Here is a 24,477-nt window from a genome sequence, read left to right as displayed (position 1 = left end):
GCACGACAGGCTCGCTGGCATCTTTTCTTTTCTCAGTTTTATTTTACCATCACATATCGCCCGGCACGATTGAATACTTGTGCAGACGCTTTGTCACGTATTGCCTCCCATTCTGACAACAAAACCTCTGACAAACCGCTCTTGTTACCACGTAACGTTGTTTGTGCCTGCACTCCTCAACCTAGCCTGCGGACTTTGGTTTCGGATTGGGTCTCCGAGCATAAAGAAGAATGTGAGAGACTCAATCTTGATGTGGTTCAAGGCCTACCCTACATCCAAGGACGCTTGTTTGTGCCTCCAGGACAGGCACGACTACGTGCTCTGGCCTGGTCTCATGATTCCCTATGTGCGGCTCATCCGGGTCAGCAAAAGACGCTGGAGGGATTACGCCGTTGGTCCTGGTGGCCTACCATGTCAAGGGATGTGATTGACTATCTGGCATCCTGTTCTATATGTTCCCAATGCAAGGTCTCCCGCTCCAAACCTGTGGGTTTGTTACGCCCTCTCCCTGTGCCTCACAAACCATGGTACATGGTTTCCATGGACTTTATTGTGGATTTACCTCCTGTGAAAGGTTTTGACACCATCTCACCAAGATGGCGTTGTTCATTCCCTGTACAGGCCTTCCTTCTGCCCCTGTGTTGGCTTCCCTTTTTCTCCAGAACGTTTTTCGGTTCTTTGGATTGCCTGCCATCCTGGTTTCGGATCGTGGTTCTCAATTTACATCACGTTTTTGGAGGGCTTTGACTGCTTCATTGGGTATTGACGATCGGTTCAGTTCTGCTTATCATCCTCAGACGGACGGGCAAACCGAAAGGGTAAATGCAACCCTTGAACAATTTCTCCGGTGTCTCTGCCTTCGTTTCCAAGCATCCTGGTTGACGATGCTTCCCTCTGCCGAATTCGCTTACAACAATTCCATGCATACCGCCTCAGGGGTCTCCCCGTTTTTTGCCCTATACGGTTGCCATCCACGATCTTTACCGTTTGATCCTACGCTTCCCATTGATAACCCGGCGGCTCGGGACTGTGTAAGGGAATCGGTGACAACCCATAGTACGGTTCGCTCTCATCTGCTTCTAGCTCAGGCCAGGGCAAAGAAAAATGCTGATCGTCACAGAAAACCGGCACCTACTTCCAAGGTGGGCATGAAAGTTTGGTTGTCCACCCGTAATTTGCGGATTCCTGGCAAACGCTTCTTGTTACCTAAATTCGTGGGTCCTTTTCCCATTATTGAGATCATTAATCCAGTGGCTGTACGCCTTTCTTTACCTTCCTCGTGGAATCTACATCCGGTATTCCACGTATGTCTCCTGAAGCCTTGTCCACCCTCTGTTCGGCTACCCGATCGCCCTCCTCCGATTCAAGTGGATGGGGATGAGGAATACGAAGTGGCGGACATCCTGGATTTCCGTCTCCGTAGGGGGCGCCCCTTTTATTTGGTGGATTGGAAGGGATACGGTCCCGAAGACAGGTCCTGGGAGCCCTTGTGCAATATACATACTCCGGCTCTCTTGCGCCGTTTCCATGCACGGAGGGGGTCTGCGCCGCCTTTGGGGGTGGATGCTGTTACACCTCGCCCTCGGCCGCGCCATGTTTCCAGGGTTCTGCCTCGTTGCTCTCGTACGAGCAAGAACAATCTGGGAATTTCGGGCAACACTAAAATAAGGGACAGAAAGTGATCGCCCTTCATAGAGGGTTACGGCGCCGGCATGCGCCCTTCCTATCGCGCTGGCAGCTGCCATGGCAAATAACTACACAAACTACAACATCCAGAAAACCTGCTACGTTGTAGTGCTCGGCGTTGAGAGGGGAGCCTCAATTTCAAACGATACGCCTCTTGTTGTTATTTATTCCACCGCGGCATACAGAACGCTGCTTCTGTTTAAAGTTACAACCGGCATACTTTCTGAAGTGCCCTCCCGGTATCTTGAATTGTGAAGTCCTTGTTTTCCCGTGTACCGACCCTGCCTGCACACGGACTCCTTATTCTGAATCCCCGATTGAACTGTTTTCTGACCACCCGTGTACCAGACCCCTTGCCTGCTTTCGGAACTCTTGGACACTGATTCTGCTGTGTTTCGTGACCGCTCGTGTACCAGACCCCTTGCCTGCTCTCGGAACTCTTGAACACTGATTCTGCTGTTTCGTGACCGCTCGTGTACCAGACCCCTGCCTGCTTCCTGGACTCTGAGACAGTAACTACTCCGGTAAGAGAAACTCTAATTGGAACACCATTTTTCTGTGGAAATCGACTTCCTAAGTGCATCTTCTGAACGCTTTGCTGTGGTGCACCATCCCGAAACCAGTGCGACCCTCGTTCCGTTCGGGGATAGCTACCTTACTAACCTCCCTATTTTTTATTTTATACTTTCGTTGTTTTCCAGGACTCTTACTTCAATCCTATTTCCATCAGGGGTAAAGTATAGTTTTTCTTGGTTTTTCCATACTGCAGAATTATACGTTAGCCATATACTAAGACCTATCTACTTTATAGGTTACTCCGGTTCCTTTGGCTTAAGGGGAGATTAAACCAGGTACTACTAAAGGGGAATAGTCTTGGGAATAAACCAGTTTCATTATTGGCAGATTATTTACTTGTTATCTTTTCCTTTACAGCCTGGGTTTGAGACGGTCGGTTCTCCCCGCTTTTTTGATCGATCGGTCCCCTTGTCTGTACAGTTCAGCAAGTGGTCATATCGGTTTAAAGAGCTCATTCCCTCACAGAGAGGAGGCTTGGGTAGGAGGCTCCAACCCTAGCTCCTTCAAGCAACTCCCCAGCAATAGAGGTCCGGCCTGTTTACGCACTCTCCATATCGGTGAGTAACAGAAAGCAACATGGGGCTGTGTCAGGTGCTTCTGTGTGTTGGTATTGTGGCAGCCCCATGACTCATTGCATGGTCATGCATGTGAGAAAAGATGCTTTGCATGTGGATGTTGTAGCCCCGGCGTCCATGTAATATGATGTCAGCTGGTTATTGAGCATACCAGGGTATTGATCGTGTTTGTGCATGGTTGGATTGGTGTTGGTGTTGGGTTTCATCTAGGGGTGGAGTGGAATATGTTCATTGTTGGCAGTGCCCATGTGGCACATGTGGCATGGTGGAATGCTAAAGTTGTTTGAATCAGAGAGGTCCATGTGACTGAGTAGTGTGTGGTTTTGTGTAGTCGGTGATGCATGTGCCTGTGCCAATGTTGTCTTCTATGACAGATAGCGACCTGTATGTCAGATAGGGATGGGTGTTCTGTGGGCATCTGCATCAGGTTTTGTATGTACCGTTGTGCTATGCTGTGCCCTTTCACACCATTGTATGATGTAGTGTACTTGAGATGGGTCATGGCCTTTGTGCGTTGTGTTCCCTTTGTGACAGTTGGGGTCAATGTTCAAGTGTTGAGTGGGTGGGGGAGTAGCAGATGTGAAGCAGATTGTTACGCTCACCTGGCTCCCACAGGGGTGTCGATCGGATCCGGGCAGCTGTGGTCTCCTCCAATGTGACGCGTAGTGCAGAGATGACAGACTGGACTGGCCCGCCTAATCTCATCTGCTTGACCCATAGAAGTATTCTCCTGTAAGTCGAGAAAGGGATTTAGCCACCCATGGATTCTAGTGATGGCACCCCACTGTTCTCCCCACTTATCACCTCTGATATTCCCTTTCAGTAATCTCACCTTATGTTTTTGAATGATGAGCTCTCCATCCTGCGTGGAATGCAGGGGCGCATAGATACCAGTTACTTCACTGGTTCGAAAGGCGTTGGAAGAGTTCCGGATGAATATTGACTGCGAGGTTCCTGGCGAGGACCTGTAAGTACAAAGTTCAAAGAGTTCAATATGTCCGATGTTCACTCTTGTTCCATTCCCTTCGTGTGTTACAGCTGGGTCCAAGAGAAGATTGTCTTGTGGCAGGTGATGGCGTTTAGGTAAGAGTCTGTATTACCCAACACTGTCCGGTAAAAGATGCGTGTATTTAACTTGTTGTTTTCTCTCTCCTTACAGGTGCGGCGTAAGAAGATGTGGCGTGTTAAAGAATACTGCCTCCAGTGGTAAATCGGGTAAGTCTATGGTGGTAAGAGAGATTGTATTTGTCGGCTCTCTCGGCTCACCTTATTATTTCTTTTGTCCCCTAGATGCTGGAGTTGGGAAAAGAAAATGATGGAGGCAGCACCGAATCTCAAGATGCTGTGAGGACTGGTGAGTATGGCGCGGCACTGCAGCTGGCGATGCGACACGTACAGAAATAATGCCCTTTCCAAGTTCGAAGACGTGATGGACTCGAGACGGTCGTGGCAAAAGACTGGATGCTGACTGCAGGCACGATGAGCGTTACGCTGCTGATGCAGAATAACGCGAAGCGTGAGCTGCGTTTCGGGCATGGTTTAAATAGCCTTCAAAGTAGCCCCAGGTAAGAAGTTCCCCCAGAACCACGCCCGAGTAAAAAATAGTCCCTGAAGTAAAGTAGTCCCATTCAGGCCTCACGTTGGCTTGGATTCATTGCAGCATGGTCTGCATGAGGTAAGTAATGTCTATGAGCCTGGCGCCTATGGCGCCAGGACTGATTTCTTCTAAGGACCTAGTGCCTATGGCGCCAGGACTGTACCCAGACAGCCCCTAGCCGGGGCTGCTGGGCTTTTAATAAGCACCTGGATGCCTGCTCCCGGGGCTGATGGGCTTGGTCCGGATGCCCGGGCGTAGGCATCATGACACAGATGTGAAGGGTTGTGCAAAGGTGATGTTCTTATCATGGAAGTTCATGCCTATCGCAGTGCCTCGTATTCCAGTGCAGGCATCCTCTGGTATCAGGTTTACTGTTGTCTCTTCCCTGGACATAATTTGCTCTAATGGGCCAGGAGGGTTTCCTCTGAAAGCTTGTGGTACAGTGAATTTGGTATACTTGAGCTTCACCTGCCGATTCTCCACCACTCACTTCTTCTTGAGGTTCCACTGGGGTGAGTTGCTCAATGGCCAGGTTGTTGATCTCCTGCATGAGTCTGGCCCAGTGTTTGTTCCACTGGCTCTGTGTGGTGTGGTGTCCAGGGGTCAGGATCATAGTGGTCTGATTCTGGTTGATGAACTCCATCATCATGTCCACCTTTCCTTCTGTGAAGTTAATTTTGCCCCTGCCCACCGCAACACCTTCCATCTTGCTGGACACCACAACTTCTGCAGCAATTTGGGCCACTGGTGTGGTAGTATATATTGATTGTAAGTGGTGGAGGTTGGGTTTTTTGCGGTAACTGCGTTGGGTGTGTCATGCTGTTTGGTAGCGGCAATCACTTGTACTGCGTTGATTGAATTAGTGCATAGGTGTTGGTACTGCTATGTGGTGTGAGGCATTGTTTGTTTCGTAATGTGCACCCTGTTTTCTGCTTAGGGATCCACCGTGTCTTGATGAGGTTTCTTGTGTGGTTTGGTTGTTGGATGAATTGTGTGTGTTTGTATATGGAATATGTCTTTGTTGCTATGTGTTGTGTACGGCCTCTTGGTGCTGTGTCTGTCTTTCCTTGTGCTGGTCATATTGCATATTGGTGTGCCATGGGTTTCTTTGGAAATCACCAATAAAGAATTACAAAAGTAATGCAAAAAGGAGTGTACACCAAGCAAAAAATAACACAATGTATTCTGGGTCCAGTCGCAGCTGAAGCAGTCATAGCAAAATTCTTACAGAATGCAGAACAGAACTGAATGAAAGGTGCTGTCAAAGGTATACCCCTGAAACTAAAGCACTTATAATCATACAAAATAATTAGCATCATACAAATTTGAAACATTAGGTTAGTCCTCCACATGAGGCTCATTAGAGGAGCTACATCATTCCCCTATAGCGGGACATATCCTGAAATGATTGGGTCCTGAAAATGTTGCCAATCAACCCTCGACCACCTCTGTGATGTCACAGTCCAGCCTCCAATTCCCACATCATAGTGCCACAACATTGAGTCATTTTTTTTTAAATATTACTTGTCTAGAGTCTAGAGTCGACAGTTTCTCTTTTCTGTAATCTAAGAAAACATTTAGAAGAAAGTCAAGGTCCTAAGAGTGTCACAACATTGAGCCATTTGAGATGACCAGCGGATCTTTATTCATCTGCTGCCGGTCATCTCCATCCGTTTCTCATGGGAATACAACAATCATGATACTGCAAGAGCCTTGAACCATTGACAAGTTACCATTCTAAGGTTGCATTTTAGGAACTCTTCGAACCTCTTCCTGGTGTGGAAATGGGCAATTTGAAACCGTCAATACACCAGTTTCAATGCCAAATTATAAAATGTTTGTGCGTTCACTGCCTTTCCCCAGCAGCGGTGAGCTTTGCTTCGTGACCTTGAAAGTATCCAAGAATGTTCATTTCTAACTGTATGATCCTGGGAACGTGTATTTTGCAATGTGCTGCCAGCCTCTGGGGCTACTAAGCAAGTTAATAAAATGTGAAAATGTTTCTAGTGAAAAGCATGCTCTGAGGCCTGTTTACAGTGCCTTGGTCTAATGTTAATCACTGTATACTTACCTGTAACACAACTTTACCATCTATATATTATTTGCTTGAAACACATTTATTTTGGGCATTCTGCAGCCTAGTGCATAGAACTGTTTGGCTATCAACAAAGCCCCCGCCCCTTTTAGTGGGCTACTCCCACAGCTGATATGTTTGCACCTTTTTACCACGCTGAACTTTCATTTTTACCTCACTGACATTGTCTGAGGAGTCCTGGCATCTAAGTGACACTTGATGGCTATTCTGCTATTCCATGGCGTAATGTCCGAGTCGGAATTTCCAAAATGTAAGGTACACCTGTCTGTGGCGTGCTTTGTGCGCCGTACCTGGCTCTCTGGCACATGTTGTACTGCCATTTCTGTGGGTTTATTCTGTGCTTTGTGTGCATGATGGGGGGTGTGACTGTTTTTGGTGGATGTGTCGCTGGGGGTGCCCATTCTATTTGGGCTGTGTCTGTGGGTGTCTTTTGGTTGTAATGGGTGTGTCATGGTGGTGTGTTTGTTGGTGAGTGTGACACCCCCAAAACGTAAGTATTAGGGTATTTACTAAGCGAGCGTGAATCTTGAGAGGAGTTTGTGGAGTGTCATAACTTGTTCCAGGAGGTTGATGGTTTAAGTGTGGTGCATGATGGGTGATAGTTTGGGATTTGCATGCTGACAACAGGAATGGAAGACAAAAGTGTGCCGGTGTGCTGGAAAAATATTTTTATTTTCAAAGTGAAATTGTTTTATTTGAGTTGAGATGATCATTTGATTTCTGCCTTGACTTGTGCTGGTGTTGGGACAGCCGCCAGTAGTTGTATGGGCTATTTTGTGTCAAACGTCTTTTATTTTAGCGAATTAAGTCTGATTTGCGTTGGATTATGGCAAAGTGTAACTTTGCTGTGTCTGACTTCGAACATTTTCTCATATTGGCGTAATTTACACTGTACCCATGTCGATTTGATTTTTCACGTAGCTTACACCATAAAAGAACGTAGGTAGTAAAGCAGAGCCATATAGCTTTGCAATGCAGAGAGGAGGAAGGATAGCTCAGGGGCTACGTGTTTGTCTTGGAAGAAAGACAACACAGCCCAAAACAGGTTTGAATCCCCATCCCGCGCTTGGAAACCGTCGTTGGTATTAAGCATATTATAAAAGAACAATTCAAATCAAAATAATTGCAAAGTCAAATCATTGTGCATGACACATTTCAAAATAGGGCATTCAAAGCCTGAATTCAATATTAGTTCTGGTTACAGATTGCATCTGAGTATCTTCATCTCAATTTGGCATCAGCCTGCTTTTCCTCTCCCTCGCTCTGGGATCTCTAGCCGGCCATGTTTTCTCCTGCTCTGGTGTCCTATGGAATCTCTGTATGCCGAATGCATGGACAACTATTTCATGCTTGATGAGACTTGGCTGGATGCCTATTCCACCCCCACTGTCATCACTCCACATTGAGTGACAATTCAAGTTTTCCAGACCTTTTTCTAGATATGTCTGGTGACAAGAGATTGGGCATTAAAAGTTGGACATTTAGGGCCTGGTTCACAGAAGCGTTTTCTAATGGCGCAAACCCATAGGAAGACGTTCTGTGAATCAGTCCCTTAATCAAAAGAATTTTGCTAGATATCTTCCTAGAGTTGCGCCAATTATGATTTGAACTACAAAAATGTAAACTGGACAGTCTGATGCTTACCTGTCTTATATACCTTGGGCTTCATGGGCACACTTTTACTGGGTGTGATTTACCTTTCTCTGCGTACAATCTCCCAGGAATTTGGAATGGACACCAGACATTTGGCTCGGCTTCTCCTTCACAAACTGTCTTCATACAAGCTTATCAAAATATGAAGTGTTATACATATATTCCGTCCGGAATTGTTTCAAGTCCTAGTAGGAATGTTATTGTTTGTCTTGTTCCCTTTTTATCCCCACCCTTCACTTCCCCTCCACCCCTGTTCCCTCATTTCTGTTACTGCACTTGCACGCGTCGAATTGTCTCACGACCCAGTAGGAACGGTATTCTTTGTCTTCTTCCCCTGTTCATCCACATCCTTCACTCCCCTCCTCCCCCTCTCCCCTGCATTCTTGTTCCTGCACTTTAACGATTCGCATGTCATAGTAGGAACCTTATTGTTTTCTTTTTCTCCCCCGTACCCTCCTTGTCTTTATGCGCTTTGAAACACCAGTGTGCTGTTAGATGCATTATAAATACGCAATAAATAAATAAATATAACAGTATAAGACATTTTGATTTAATGCGTGCGGATAATTGGCACTGTTCTTGTTTTTATTACCTGAGTGAATGAACAAATTCATCTTTATTTTGAAGAACAATGCTTCATAAAAGATAACATACAAACTATACAAACAGAAAAATGTATATAACATAATAAAATGAGCACAATACATTCAATGATACTGATAAAAAAGAGGGTCTGTGCAACCGCAATCATTCAAATGTTCACCAATCAGGCGAAACACATGTGTATGGGTGCGTTATAAATGCCATATCATATCATGTCATATTGCGGCTTCTAGATACGTATGCACAGCCCCAGCTGCCTCTTTCGATGGCAGTGATAACATAAGGCTCTGCCTTAATGATGAAAAAACTGAGTTGCTTATTCTCGGCTCACACTTCAGACTTAATAAATTGGACACTGCATTCAAATCCTTCATTATATTGATGGAAACACCATCCAGGCCTCTAATGATACTAACACGTTAGGTATCTACCTCGACTCCACACTGTTGCTCACGAGACAAACTAATGCTGTGGTAACAGCATCAGCCTATGCTTGCAAACGTATTACTGCGTGCAGACCTTTCCTCTCGGTACCCAATTGCATCATCCTTGCCAGAACCCTTGTTATGGCCAAAATCGACTACTGTAACGCCCTCTACTTAAGGACTAGCCAAAGTAACATCAACAAGCTACAAGTAACCCAGAATAATGCCATCAGAGCTGCCCTTAACATTCCCAGGAAACTACACATATCGGACAAGAGACGAAACCTTCACTGGCTAGCTGTTGAGCACAGAATATCCCTTGAAACCCTTGCATTGACGCACAAGGCCCAGGCGAACCTTGCCCCGGTATACCTCTCCAAGCGGTTTACTGCCCACACGTCCACCACACCCATGAGATCTGCACAAACACATTCTCTAATTAGTCCCAGATTTAAGCTTCAGAAAGCTGGAGGATCCAGCTTCCCTTTTCTGGCTGCTAAATTGTGGAACACACTACCCACCACACTTAGATCTGAACCCTCTTATCAGCAGTTCAAGAGTAAAACCAAACTCTGGCTTCAGGAGCTTGACTCAGCTGCTTCACGAATGCAGGATCTCGCTACTTCACCTCACTCTCCTTTCTGTAACTACACTGACTACAATTGTAAATGATGCACCTTGTTGTAGCCCAATGTACCTTCTAATACTGTGTATGTACTTGTCCTTACCTGTACCTGTCGACCATTGTATGTATCCCCTACGGACCTTATGCACTCCTTAAGAAATGCGCCCAGATGCCCCAGGGCCAGGTACACAATACAAATAAAATAAATACAAATGCAAATAAAACTAGTAGCATCTTTATTGTAGTGCAGTTTGTCTTCCTTAAAATTGGTATTAGAAATCTCAACCTGGTTTTCTAAAAAGCTGGACAGATAAACACATCATGAACCGGCTCATGAGATGGAAATATATTGCATGGACATTGGATATTCGATTCTGGGCCTGTGTAAATTGAGCCGTCCTTTCCCTCAACTAGAGACAGTAAACGGCTTGTTCTCAAGTGTAACAAGGCAGTCCTCTATCGTTTGCAATGAAACCAGCGCATCTAATCAGTGTTGTGCCCAACGCAACCATAGTCTTGGTACATGAGGACTGACTGCTTTTTGGACTCGAGACAGCTACGCAAGTTCTATTTATAACATGCTAATTGTAGTTTAAAACCTCAGCCGGGAGCCATTTTTGGAACAAAAATAATGTGCTTATCACAGTGTAGTTATAATTTAAACATAGCACACCCTGTTGACACATGGTTGTGCTCCTGTTACCAAAAGGATTTGTGACACGAGTGAAAAGTGCCAACCTCAGCCTTTAGTTTCAGGTAACAATGATTTCTCCAGGAAATCAACAAAGTCTTATCAAGTGCCACAGAGCCATACTAGCATTTATCATCTGCTGTAGACTTGCTTGGCCCGAGGTTTCCTGCCTTAGACTTCTCAACATCTCCACTGCCTGGGCCTTCGCTAGCACCCACTACGCACGTGGTTCTCACTGTCTACTAGACTTGTCAACATCTCCACTGCCTGGGCCTTCGTTAGCACTAGCTATGCTTGTAGTTCTCACTGTCTGCTAGACTTCTCAACATCTCCACTGCCTGGGCCTTCGCTAGCACCCACTACGCACGTGGTTCTCACTGTCTACTAGACTTGTCAACATCTCCACTGCCTGGGCCTTCGTTAGCACTAGCTATGCTTGTAGTTCTCACTGTCTGCTAGACTTCTCAACATCTCCACTGCCTGGGCCTTCGCTAGCACCCACTACGCACGTGGTTCTCACTGTCTACTAGACTTGTCAACATCTCCACTGCCTGGGCCTTCGTTAGCACTAGCTATGCTTGTAGTTCTCACTGTCTGCTAGACTTCTCAACATCTCCACTGCCTGGGCCTTCGCTAGCACCCACTACGCACGTGGTTCTCACTGTCTACTAGACTTGTCAACATCTCCACTGCCTGGGCCTTCGTTAGCACTAGCTATGCTTGTAGTTCTCACTGTCTGCTAGACTTCTCAACATCTCCACTGCCTGGGCCTTCGCTAGCACCCACTACGCACGTGGTTCTCACTGTCTACTAGACTTGTCAACATCTCCACTGCCTGGGCCTTCGTTAGCACTAGCTATGCTTGTAGTTCTCACTGTCTGCTAGACTTCCCAACATCTCCACTGCCTGGGCCTTCGCTAGCACCCACTACGCACGTGGTTCTCACTGTCTACTAGACTTGTCAACATCTCCACTGCCTGGGCCTTCGTTAGCACTAGCTATGCTTGTAGTTCTCACTGTCTGCTAGACTTCTCAACATCTCCACTGCCTGGGCCTTCGCTAGCACCCACTACGCACGTGGTTCTCACTGTCTACTAGACTTGTCAACATCTCCACTGCCTGGGCCTTCGTTAGCACTAGCTATGCTTGTAGTTCTCACTGTCTGCTAGACTTCTCAACATCTCCACTGCCTGGGCCTTCGCTAGCACCCACTACGCACGTGGTTCTCACTGTCTACTAGACTTGTCAACATCTCCACTGCCTGGGCCTTCGTTAGCACTAGCTATGCTTGTAGTTCTCACTGTCTGCTAGACTTCTCAACATCTCCACTGCCTGGGCCTTCGCTAGCACCCACTACGCACGTGGTTCTCACTGTCTACTAGACTTGTCAACATCTCCACTGCCTGGGCCTTCGTTAGCACTAGCTATGCTTGTAGTTCTCACTGTCTGCTAGACTTCTCAACATCTCCACTGCCTGGGCCTTCGCTAGCACCCACTACGCACGTGGTTCTCACTGTCTACTAGACTTGTCAACATCTCCACTGCCTGGGCCTTCGTTAGCACTAGCTATGCTTGTAGTTCTCACTGTCTGCTAGACTTCTCAACATCTCCACTGCCTGGGCCTTCGCTAGCACCCACTACGCACGCGGTTCTCACTGTCTACTAGACTTCTCAACATCTCCACTGCCTGGGCCTTCGCTAGCACCCACTACGCACGCGGTTCTCACTGTCTACTAGACTTCTCAACATCTCCACTGCCTGGGCCTTCGCTAGCACTAGCTATGCTTGTAGTTCTCACTGTCTACTAGACTTCTCAACATCGCCACTGCCTGGGCCTTCGTTAGCACTCACTACACCTGCAGTTCTCACTGTCTGCTAGACTTCTCAACATCTCCACTGCCTGGGCCTTCGCTAGCACCCACTACGCACGCGGTTCTCACTGTCTACTAGACTTCTCAACATCTCCACTGCCTGGGCCTTCGCTAGCACCCACTACGCACGTGGTTCTCACTGTCTACTAGACTTCTCATCATCTCCACTGCCTGGGCCTTCGCTAGAACTCACTACGCGTGTAGTTCTCAATGTCTACTAGACTTCTCATCATCTCCACTTCCTGGGCCTTCGCTAGCACTAGCTATGCTTGTAGTTCTCACTGTCTACTAGACTTCTCAACATCTCCACTGCCTGGGCCTTCGCTAGCACTCACTACACCTGCAGTTCTCACTGTCTGCTAGACTTCTCAACATTTCCACTGGCTGGGCCTTCGCTAGCACTCACTACACGTGTAGTTCTCACTGTCTGCTAGACTTCTCAACATTTCCACTGGCTGGGCCTTCGCTAGCACTCACTACATGTGTAGTTCTCACTGTCTACTAGACTTCTCACTATCTCCACTGGCTGGGCCTTCGCTAGCACTCACTGCATGTGTAGTTCTCACTGTCTACTAGACTTCTCACTATCTCCACTGGCTGGGCCTTCGCTAGCACTCACTGCATGTGTAGTTCTCACTGTCTACTAGACTTCTCAACATCTCCACTGCCTGGGCCTTCGCTAGCACTAGCTATGCTTGTAGTTCTCACTGTCTGCTAGACTTCTCAACATCTCCACTGCCTGGGCCTTCGCTAGCACTCACTACGCGTGTAGTTCTCACTGTCTACTAGAGTTCTCAACATCTCCACTTCCTTGGCCTTCGCTAGCACCCACTACGCACGCGGTTCTCACTGTCTACTAGACTTCTCAACATCTCCACTGCCTGGGCCTTCGCTAGCACTAGCTATGCTTGTAGTTCTCACTGTCTGCTAGACTTCTCAACATCTCCACTGCCTGGGCCTTCGCTAGCACTCACTACGCGTGTAGTTCTCACTGTCTACTAGACTTCTCATCATCTCCACTGCCTGGGCCTTCGCTAGCACCCACTACGCACGTGGTTCTCACTGTCTACTAGACTTCTCAACATCTCCACTGCCTGGGCCTTCGTTAGCACTAGCTATGCTTGTAGTTCTCACTGTCTACTAGATTTCTCAACATCGCCACTGCCTGGGCCTTCGTTAGCACTCACTACACCTGCAGTTCTCACTGTCTGCTAGATTTCTCAACATCTCCACTGTCTAGGCCTTCGCTAGCACTCACTACACGTGTAGTTCTCACTATCTGCTAGACTTCTCAACATTTCCACTGGCTGGGCCTTCGCTAGCACTCACTACACGTGTAGTTCTCACTATCTGCTAGACTTCTCAACATTTCCACTGGCTGGGCCTTCGCTAGCACTCACTACACGTGTAGTTCTCACTGTCTACTAGACTTCTCACTATCTCCACTGGCTGGGCCTTCGCTAGCACTCACTACATGTGTAGTTCTCACTCTCTACTAGACTTCTCAACATTTCCACTGTCTGGGCCTTCGCTAGCACTCATTACACGTGTAGTTCTCACTGTCTACTAGACTTCTCATCATCTCCACTGCCTGGGCCTTCGCTAGCACTCACTACGCGTGTAGTTCTCACTGTCTACTAGATTTCTCAACATCTCCACTGTCTAGGCCTTCGCTAGCACTCACTACACGTGTAGTTCTCACTGTCTACTAGACTTCTCAACATCTCCACTTCCTTGGCCTTCGCTAGCACTCACTACACCTGCAGTTCTCACTGTCTGCTAGATTTCTCAACATCTCCACTTCCTTGGCCTTCGCTAGCACTCACTACACCTGCAGTTCTCACTGTCTGCTAGATTTCTCAACATCTCCACTGTCTAGGCCTTCGCTAGCACTCACTACACGTGTAGTTCTCACTATCTGCTAGACTTCTCAACATTTCCACTGGCTGGGCCTTCGCTAGCACTCACTACACCTGCAGTTCTCACTGTCTGCTAGATTTCTCAACATCTCCACTGTCTAGGCCTTCGCTAGCACTCACTACACGTGTAGTTCTCACTATCTGCTAGACTTCTCAACATTTCCACTGGCTGGGCCTTCACTAGCACTCACTACACGTGTAGTTCTCACTGTCTACTAGACTTCTCACTATCTCCACTGGCTGGGCCTTCGCTAGCACTCACTACATGTGTAGTTCTCACTCTCTACTAGACTTCTCAACATTTCCACTGTCTGGGCCTTCGCTAGCACTCATTACACGTGTAGTTCTCACTGTCTACTAGACTTCTCAACATCGCCACTGCCTGGGCCTTCGCTAGCACTCACTACACCTGCAGTTCTCACTGTCTGCTAGACTTCTCATCATCTCCACTTCCTGGGCCTTCGCTAGCACTCACTACATGTGTAGTTCTCACTGTCTACTAGACTTCTCACTATCTCCACTGGCTGGGCCTTCGCTAGCACTCACTACATGTGTAGTTCTCACTCTCTACTAGACTTCCCAACATTTCCACTGTCTGGGCCTTCGCTAGCACTCATTACACGTGTAGTTCTCAATGTCTACTAGACTTCTCAACATCTCCACTGCCTGGGCCTTCGCTAGCACTCACTACGTGTGTAGTTCTCACTGTGTACTAGACTTCTCAACATCTCCACTGCCTGGGCCTTCGCTAGCACTCACTATGCGTGTAGTTCTCACTGTTTACTAGACTTCTCATCATCTCCACGGCCTGGGCCTTCGCTAGCACTCACTACGCGTGTAGTTCTCAATGACTACTAGACTTCTCATCATCTCCACTGCCTGGGCCTTCGCTAGAACTCACTACGCGTGTAGTTCTCAATGTCTACTAGACTTCTCATCATCTCCACGGCCTGGGCCTTCGCTAGCACTCACTACGCGTGTAGTTCTCAAAGTCTACTAGACTTCTCATCATCTCCACTGCCTGGGCCTTCGCTAGCACTCACTACGCGTGTAGTTCTCAAAGTCTACTAGACTTCTCATCATCTCCACTGCCTGGGCCTTCGCTAGCACTCACTACGCGTGTAGTTCTCAATGTCTACTAGACTTCTCATCATCTCCACTGCCTGGGCCTTCGCTAGCACTCACTACGTGTGTAGTTCTGTGTTCTAGACTTCTCATCATCTCCACTGCCTGGGCCTTCGCTAGCACTCACTACGCGTGTAGTTCTCACTGTCTACTAGACTTCTCATCATCTCCACGGCCTGGGCCTTCGCTAGCACTCACTACGCGTGTAGTTCTCAATGACTACTAGACTTCTCATCATCTCCACTGCCTGGGCCTTCGCTAGCACTCACTACGCGTGTAGTTCTCAATGTCTACTAGACTTCTCATCATCTCCACGGCCTGGGCCTTCGCTAGCACTCACTACGCGTGTAGTTCTCAAAGTCTACTAGACTTCTCATCATCTCCACTGCCTGGGCCTTCGCTAGCACTCACTACGCGTGTAGTTCTCAATGTCTACTAGACTTCTCTTCATCTCCACTGCCTGGGCCTTCGCTAGCACTCACTACGTGTGTAGTTCTGTGTTCTAGACTTCTCATCATCTCCACTGCCTGGGCCTTCGCTAGCACTCACTACGCGTGTAGTTCTCACTGTCTACTAGACTTCTCAACATCTCCACTGCCTGGGCCTTCGCTAGCACTCACTACGCGTGTAGTTCTCACTGTTTACTAGACTTCTCATCATCTCCACTGCCTGGGCCTTCGCTAGCACTCACTACGCACGTGGTTCTCACTGTCTACTAGACTTCTCAACATCTCCACTGTCTGGGCCTTCGCTAGCACTCACTACGCGTGTAGTTCTCAATGTCTACTAGATTTCTCATCATCTCCACTGCCTGGGCCTTCGCTAGCACTCACTACGCGTGTAGTTCTCAATGTCTACTAGACTTCTCATCATCTCCACTGCCTGGGCCTTCGCTAGCACTCACTATGTGTGTAGTTCTCACTGAGTACTAGACTTCTCAACATCTCCACTGCCTGGGCCTTCGCTAGCACTCACTACGCGTTTAGGTCTCACTGTTTACTAGACTTCTCAACATCTCCACTGCCTGGGCTTTCGCTAGCACTCACTACGCGTATAGTTCTCACTGTCGACTAGACTTCTCATCATCTCCACTGCCTGGGCCTTCGCTAGCACTCACTACGCGTGTAGTTCTCAATGTCTACTAGACTTCTCATCATCTCCACTGCCTAGGCCTTCGCTAGCACTCACTACGCGTGTAGTTCTCAAAGTCTACTAGACTTCTCATCATCTCCACTGCCTGGGCCTTCGCTAGCACTCACTACGCGTGTAGTTCTCACTGTTTACTAGACTTCTCAACATCTCCACTGTCTGGGCCTTCGCTAGCACTCACTACGCGTGTAGTTCTCAATGTCTACTAGACTTCTCATCATCTCCACTGCCTGGGCCTTCGCTAGCACTCACTATGCGTTTAGTTCTCAGTGTTCACTGTGTATGAGAGCAGCTGCTGTTCTTTTTTTAACACTGCCATATCGGTAACAATTCCACTCTAAACGGAAGGCTATTTCTAGCATTGTGTAACTCTGATAACGCAGGGAAATCCAGACTGATTCTATCTCAGAACGTGTGCTTCTGAGCACTGGTTCAGAAGCATTTGCGACCTGTATGTGTTTCCAGAGAGAAGACAGGCCAGGTTTTGCTGTCACTCTTAGACCTCATTCATAGAGCGTTTTCGATGAGGTTTTGCCATTATAAAGCATTTCTGTGAAGTAGGCCCTTAATCTAAACATATCCAGCTTCATATGGTTGGCTGGATTTCGCAGGCTGTCATTTCTGTTCACATGTTGCAATCTTGCAACATCCTCTTGTTTTATTGTTGCTAATAAATATTCCTTATACATTTGCAGGTTGTTCATTCGATATTATCGGACCATCCTGGCCGTGGTTTTTGCAATAAAAGAAATAAACCAAACTCCCAATTTCCTACCAAACATCACCCTGGGTTTCAGGATCTTTGACTCCTGCTTGTCCGAGATCAAGGCTGTCCAGGCGACCTTGGACCTACTCTCTGGTAATAAGGGGCCCGTCCCTGGATACAGATGCCCGATGCGTCCACCTCTGGCTGGGATCATCGGGGAGACACTGTCCCCCTCAACGCTCTCTATGGCCAGGATCACAGGAATCCTTCGCTATCCTCAGGTAAATGGGCACCTTTTAATGCAGATGTTGGAGTAATAGTAATAGTGATAATATAATAATAATCATAATAATAATAATCATAATAATAATAATAATAATAATAATGATGTTGGGGTAAAATCAAACCCCTCAATTGATAGTTATTTTGCGATTTCTAAAAAACAATGAATTCAGTCAAACTCGAAGATGACATTTTTTGTAAAAACATACATTTTTAAAAGTAAAAAAGCTGCAGTTATTTTTTTTTAAAACAAATAACAATTCCAAGGTTTGGGGAATAAAAGTTGAAAGGACATTCAGGGCAAGCAGCGAGAGAGGGAATAGCGGTCAATATGGCAGAGGGGGGAGTGGTGGATCAAAGACGAAGCAGGGCAAGCGGCTAGACAGAGAATAGCGGGCAACATGGCATGGAGGAGAAGTGGCCCGACGAAGAAGCATTGTGCCACAGAGAGAGCAATAACAAGTGGGTCAAAGAGGGAGTGCTGGGACAGAGACGGAGCAGGGCAATAGGCTAGAGAGAGAACAGTGGACAAGAGGCCAGAGAAGGAGCGAGAGGTTTGGGAGCGTACATTTTGATGGAGAACTTGTGAATGTGATAGTTGTTGGTGTGTGTGTTGTGACTGGGAAATTAGGAGAACATAGGAGGGGAATATTTGTTCCATTACATGTGATAACAATCAGTAAATGTAATAATTTAAAATAGACAAGCATGCCAAACATAAGCCTTATTAACAAACACTGTTCTGTCAAGGCGAGGACATGAGGAATTCTTTTCATTACATTGATTGCATAGATATCATTCAAAAGGTGCAAATAATGACAACTTTGCACATGCTGCCTCTTTCTAAAATACTTGCTTTCATGCTGTGGTTCTCTCACAGCCCCGGACAATACAAATGTGCCTCAAAATGCTGCACAAATTATGTTGTTGCACACAAATTGCTTGTCTATGCTGCAGAAAGCTCCAATTCAATGCAGCGATATCTTGGACTGTCTGTATAATGGTGCGCACCACTTTGTTGTGACCTTCTGTCGAAATGCCTTTACTGTTGGTCTCCTGATGAAGGACAACAATTTGCCAGCTTTATGGAATAGCTGATGAATTGGCCGAAACACAGTAGTGTCGTCTACCTTTTTTTGTCTCCAGTTTGTATTATCAACACTGTCAATCGTGTACTGTATTGTACTTTACTTACATGTTATTTGTGTACCGAAATACCTCAATCCTGTAAGGGATGATACATGTCCATTTGCATTCAATTCCAGTCAGTTTAACTGGACAGAACATTTGTGTATTGTACACAGATTTTTGTTATTAATAAGTATCCTGCTTTGAAGAACCAATTTGAAAACAATATTTTCTGCATTAAAAACATTGGGGCAAAATTCAGTTTTGTTCACACTGCGAACAAGAGCAATGTTTTTCTTTTTCTTCATGTAGGGTTGATCTGAAGAGTGTATATGGGTTCCGTCACCCTGATCATTTCACTATATAGTTTGAAATCTACCTGAGTAGGTCAGGGCCTAGCCAGGAGCCCTTTGTTTCTTCTATGGTCTACCAATAGTACTGCAGGATTTGTAAAAACAAGATAAAGGAAACAGCATGCAGAAGAAGCATGAGGGAACACACATAGGGCCATGGGGAATGCCAGACTCCATCTTGCAGAACACATGACAGAAGCTCCCGTTATCACATATGAAGCCGTTGCACGCATAGCAAGCATCATAGAAGTGCTGGTGGAAATGTGGGTGGCTTCACTCACTGCCCACTCTGAGCTCATTCTGTGCTCCTCTTAAGAATCTCACACAAGAGGCAGATGTTGGTGCCTTTCAATAGACCATGCAGAGATGCATGAAGCCCCACAGAGTTCTTCATCCCAGATTGAAGGGTGACATGATTAGAAAAAGAAAGCCACATCACAGATCATTCTCAAAACCAAGAAGCAACACATTCTATTTCTTCTTTGTTTTTATCTTTCGTGTATTCCCTGATTCACGATGGGCATCGTCCTTGGTCGACTTTGCAAAGTCTACTCAAGTTATGAAGATGGCCTGTACATGACAGTATTTTCTTCTCCTGCCACTTTGATGTGGGTAGGAATGAGAGTCTTGTTATCTGCATTGGTATTAATATAGATGCATTTATAAATGTTATCCTTATACCCAAGTGTGGTCCAGATCCTTCATATGTCTGCCAGGCCAGTCCCTGAGGCACTCCTTTTCCATCTTGGAAATTGCACTTTCAGGTTGAGCTGTGCATATGTGCCACCTCCTGGCGGTTGCACGCGCAGAGAACCTAACTGGCATTACATATGCTTGTGCAATACAAAGGAGGTCCACATGCAATATGGGTTGACTCTTTTGCACCATAAGAAAATGCAAGATGACTGATCTGCAGTATGCACCCGCTGCATGTATTACATGTTGTCTTTCTTTATTTTAATGTTTGATAGATCAGCCACTCAGCCGCTATCGCCACCCTAAGTGACAAGGTCCTGTTCCCCTCCTTCCTCCGCACTGTTCCTGCCAGCCATTTTCAGAATATCGTCCTAGCAAAGTTAATAGAGCATTTTGGTTGGACATGGGTGGGAATGATAACTTCTGATGATGAGTCAGGCTTGCAAGGAGGCCTGCTAATAAAGAGGACAATTGAAGAAAATGGCCGCTGCGTGGCTTTTATGGACAAAATTCACATCCGGTACTCCATGGAAAAAGTCCTACGAGTTATTGAAGTGGTACAAGCATCTTCCGTCAAGGTGGTTATTATTTACAGTGCAGCTTCACATGTAAAGGTTTTAGTGGAGACTTTGTATGCTCAGAATGTCACTGGGAAGACCTGGATATTTGCTCCATCATTTTCTATATCCCCAGGACTATACACACATCAGGCATGGAAGATATTCAATGGGACACTAGGTATTAAACCTTATGCAAACTGGATTCCAGGATTTGAGGAGTTTCTCAAAAGCCTCCATCCTAACAGATTTCCTGAAGATATCTTCCTTAAGAGATTTTGGGAAAAAGCATTTGACTGCCAATGGTTGGATGTAAAAAGTGTTATAAATGCTGACGTGGAACAGCTGGGAAGACAGTCAATGTATTGCTCGAGAAATGAGGGGATGAACGAAAAAGCCATGTCTTTGTTTGAACTCTATGAAATGAGCTTCACTTACCAAACCTATTTGGCAACCTATGCATTCGCTCATGCTTTAAAAACTCTGATTTCCTGCAGAGTGGGCAGAGGACCCTTCGCCAATGGCTCCTGCGCAAATATCAAGGACATGCAACCATGGCAGGTCAGTGAAAATTATTTGAATTATATTCATGAATATATGACTAAAAAAAAAGAATTGTAAATGTATTCCTGTTATACAAATTATTTTGAACACTGAATAAATTGTGGTAAAGAATGTTGGTATCAAATTGAGGGACTTAATGCAATGCCAGATGCAATGCCAGATCTATGAATAGGAAAGAGCCTTGATCATTCAACTCCATTAATAGGAAGGAGCTTTAATCATTCAACTCCATTAATAGGAAGGAGCCTTGATCATTACCATCAATAGGAAGGAGCCTTGATCATTAAACACCATCAATAGGAAGCAACCTTGATCATTCAACCTCCATCGATAGAAAGGAGCCTTGATCATTCAACTCCATCTATAGAAAGGTGCCTTGATAATTCAACGCCATTGATAGGAAGGGGCCTTGATCATTCAACTCCATCGATAGGAAGGAGCCTTGATAATTCAACTCCATCGATAGGAAGGGTCCTTGATCATTCAACTCCATCGATAGGAAGGAGCTTTGATAATTCAACTCCATCGATAGGAAGGGGCCTTGATCATTCAAATCCATTGATAGGAAGGGGCCTTGATCATTCAACTCCATCGATAGGAAGGGGCCTTGATCATTCAACTCCATCAATAGGAAGGTGCCATGATAATTCAACTCCATCGATAGGAAGGGGCCTTGATCATTCAAATCCATTGATAGGAAGGGGCCTTGATCATTCAACTCCATCGATAGGAAGGGGCCTTGATCATTCAACTCCATCGATAAGAAGGTGCCTTGATCATTCAACTCCATCGATAGGAAGGAGCCTTGATCATTCAACTTCATCGATAGTACAGAGCCTTGATTATTCAACACCATCAGTAGGAAGGACCCTTGATCTTTCAACTCCATTGATAGGAAGGGGCCTGGATCTTTCGGTATTACCCAAATTGGTAATTTCCAATTGACCGTATTGAACATCTGGCTGAATTCGGCCAGTACCATTTGATAGTTTGGAGAAAATCAATTTGGGTAATCACTACCAAACATGAGGAGCGGGGATTACAGGGGTGTCCCCGCTCCCCATGTTTGGTAGTGATGGCCTTTGGGGGTATCAAGGCTGTCCCCCGCTTACGGCGGTATGGCGGTGGCGGACAAAAATACATTTCTTTTTAAAAAGCGGGCCCTGTGGTGTCGGATCCGACCCACGTAGGAGGAATGGATCTGACACTGCAGGATCAGAACATGCACGGCTGGTGAAAAGGTAAGTAGGGGCATGGGTGGGGGTGTGTGTGGGGGTAAGTGTTTTTTTTTTAATTATGGCAGATTTGGGCGCAGCAAAATTGGCTTTGCTGCCAAATTGACCAAAGTTAATTTGGCCACGAACAATTGTGCCACAGTAAAAACATATACAACAGATTCTTCAACTCCATCAATAGGAAGGAGCCTTGATCATTGAACACCATCAATAGGAAGCAACCTTGATAATTCAACTCCATTGATAGTAATCATTATCCTATTGTCAATGAATCCTGTATCTACTTGGAATGTGTAACTGTAACCTGTAAGCTTAAAGTATTCTTGCACACACGCTCGGATACCTTTGGGTCTGGCGCAGGCTATAAATAAATAAACAAAAAAACAAACAAAGTAGCCTTGATCATTCAACTCCGTCGATAGGAAGAAGTCTTGATCATTCAACTCCATCGATAGGAAGGGGCCTTGATAGCTCAACTCCATCGATAGGAAGGAGCCTTGATCATTGAACACCATCAATAGGAAGCAACCTTGATAATTCAACTCCATCGATAGTAATCATTATCCTGTTGTCAATGAATCCTGTATCTACTTGGAATGTGTAACTGTAACCTGTAAGCTTAAAGTATTCTTGCACACACGCTCGGATACCTTTGGGTCTGGCGCAGGCTATAAATAAATAAACAAACAAACAAACAAACAAACAAAGGAGCCTTGATCATTCAACTCCATCGATAGGAAGAAGTCTTGATCATTCAACTCCATCGATAGGAAGGGGCCTTGATCACTCAACTCCATCGATAGGAAGGAGCCTTGATCTTTCAACTCCATCAATAGGAAGAAGTCTTGATCATTCAACTCCATCGATAGGAAGGAGCCTTGATCATTCAACTTCATCGATAGTACAGAGCCTTGATTATTCAACACCATCAGTAGGAAGGACCCTTGATCTTTCAACTCCATTGATAGGAAGGAGTCCGGCTTGATGAAATCCATTGATAGGAAGGACCCTTGATCTTTCAACTCCATTGATAGGAAGGAGTCCGGATTGATGAAATCCATTGATAGGAAGGGGCCTGGATCTTTCTGTATTCCCCAAATTGGTAATTTCCAATTGACCGTATTTAACATCTGGCCGAATTTGGCCAGTACCATTTGATCGTTTGGAAACAACCAATTTGGGTAATCACTACCAAACATGGGGAGCTGGTGTTACAGGGGTGTCCCCGTTCCCCATGTTTAGTAGTAATGTCTTTGGGGGTAGCAAGACTGTTCCCGATTATGGAGTACTGGAGGCGGGGGACGGAAATACTTTTTTTTTTAAAGCAGGCCCTGCAGTGTCAGATCCGACCCATGTAGGAGGGATGGATCCGACGCTGAAGGGTCAGAACATGCACGGATGGTGAAAAGGTAAGTAGGGGCATGGGTGGGGGGTGTGTGTGGGGGTAGGTGTTTTTTTAATTATGGCAGATTTGGCCACAGCAAAATTGGCTTTGTGGCCGAATTGACCAAAATCAATTCGGCCACAAACAATTGTGCCACGGTCAGAACACATACAACAGATCATTGAACTCCATCAATAGGAAGGAGCCTTGATCATTGAACTCCATCAATAGAGAGGAGCCTTGATCATTCAAATCCATCGATAGGAAGGAGCCTTGGTCATTCAACTCCATCAACAGGAAGGAGCCTTGATCATTGAACACCATCAATAAGAAGGCGCCTACATCATTCAACTTCATCGATAGGACAGAGCCTTGATCATTCAACTCATCAATAGAAAGGATCCTTGATAATTCAACAGCGACGAGGAACTGCTTACAGTGAAGTAAAAGTCATCCAGGACTTGAGATCTACATAGTGGAAAACGCATTCCAGGAAAGTGATCTGGAGGGCATTTGAAACATGAGATCAGGAGCACAATAAGAGTTGAGGACAAGGCTGTATGTGTGAAGATAGACAAGTGCAACTGTAGATCAATGGCCCATGTGCAAGGAATCAGACCTCTTTGAAGGTCTGGGGGCCATGCAACTGAGTGCTGACCTCTCTAAAGTCTAGACAGTCTTATTAATCCTCCAGCGTATTAATCCTCAACGCACCAGTGACATTAAAAGCAAACTCAATGCACAATAAATTCAGGCAAATGTCAAATATAGAAAATAGGGAATAAACATATGTTAAAAAGACAACTTTTGATCGAAAAATAGAAAAATGTAGATAAGAAATACATCATGAAGCCCATATATTACAATATCATGAACAGGGATATGTTATTTAAGTTAGTGAACAAAACTGGAACAAAGGGACCAGTATTTATATGTTGTTTTGCTCTCTTAGTAACAGGCAGGGAAATTTATCTGACTGGAA

General features: G+C 45.9%; 1 protein-coding gene across 1 annotated transcript in view; it reads left to right on the top strand.

Annotated features, from left to right (window-relative positions):
- LOC138528225 (extracellular calcium-sensing receptor-like) overlaps positions 1-24,477 on the top strand; it is a 194,234-nt gene that overhangs the window by 17,541 nt on the left and 152,216 nt on the right. Inside the window, exons 2-3 of the mRNA XM_069639682.1 lie at positions 17,286-17,577; positions 20,031-20,873. Coding sequence (XP_069495783.1) covers positions 17,286-17,577; positions 20,031-20,873 — 1,135 coding nt within the window. The remainder of the gene's footprint in view (positions 1-17,285; positions 17,578-20,030; positions 20,874-24,477) is intronic.

This window comes from Ambystoma mexicanum, chromosome 7q (genome assembly GCF_040938575.1).
Source record: "Ambystoma mexicanum isolate Mex_15411 chromosome 7q, UKY_AmexF1_1, whole genome shotgun sequence".
NCBI classification, from domain to species: Eukaryota; Metazoa; Chordata; class Amphibia; order Caudata; family Ambystomatidae; genus Ambystoma; species Ambystoma mexicanum.
Note: the sequence above shows the minus strand (reverse complement) of the source record. Positions and strands in the feature narration are given on the sequence as shown.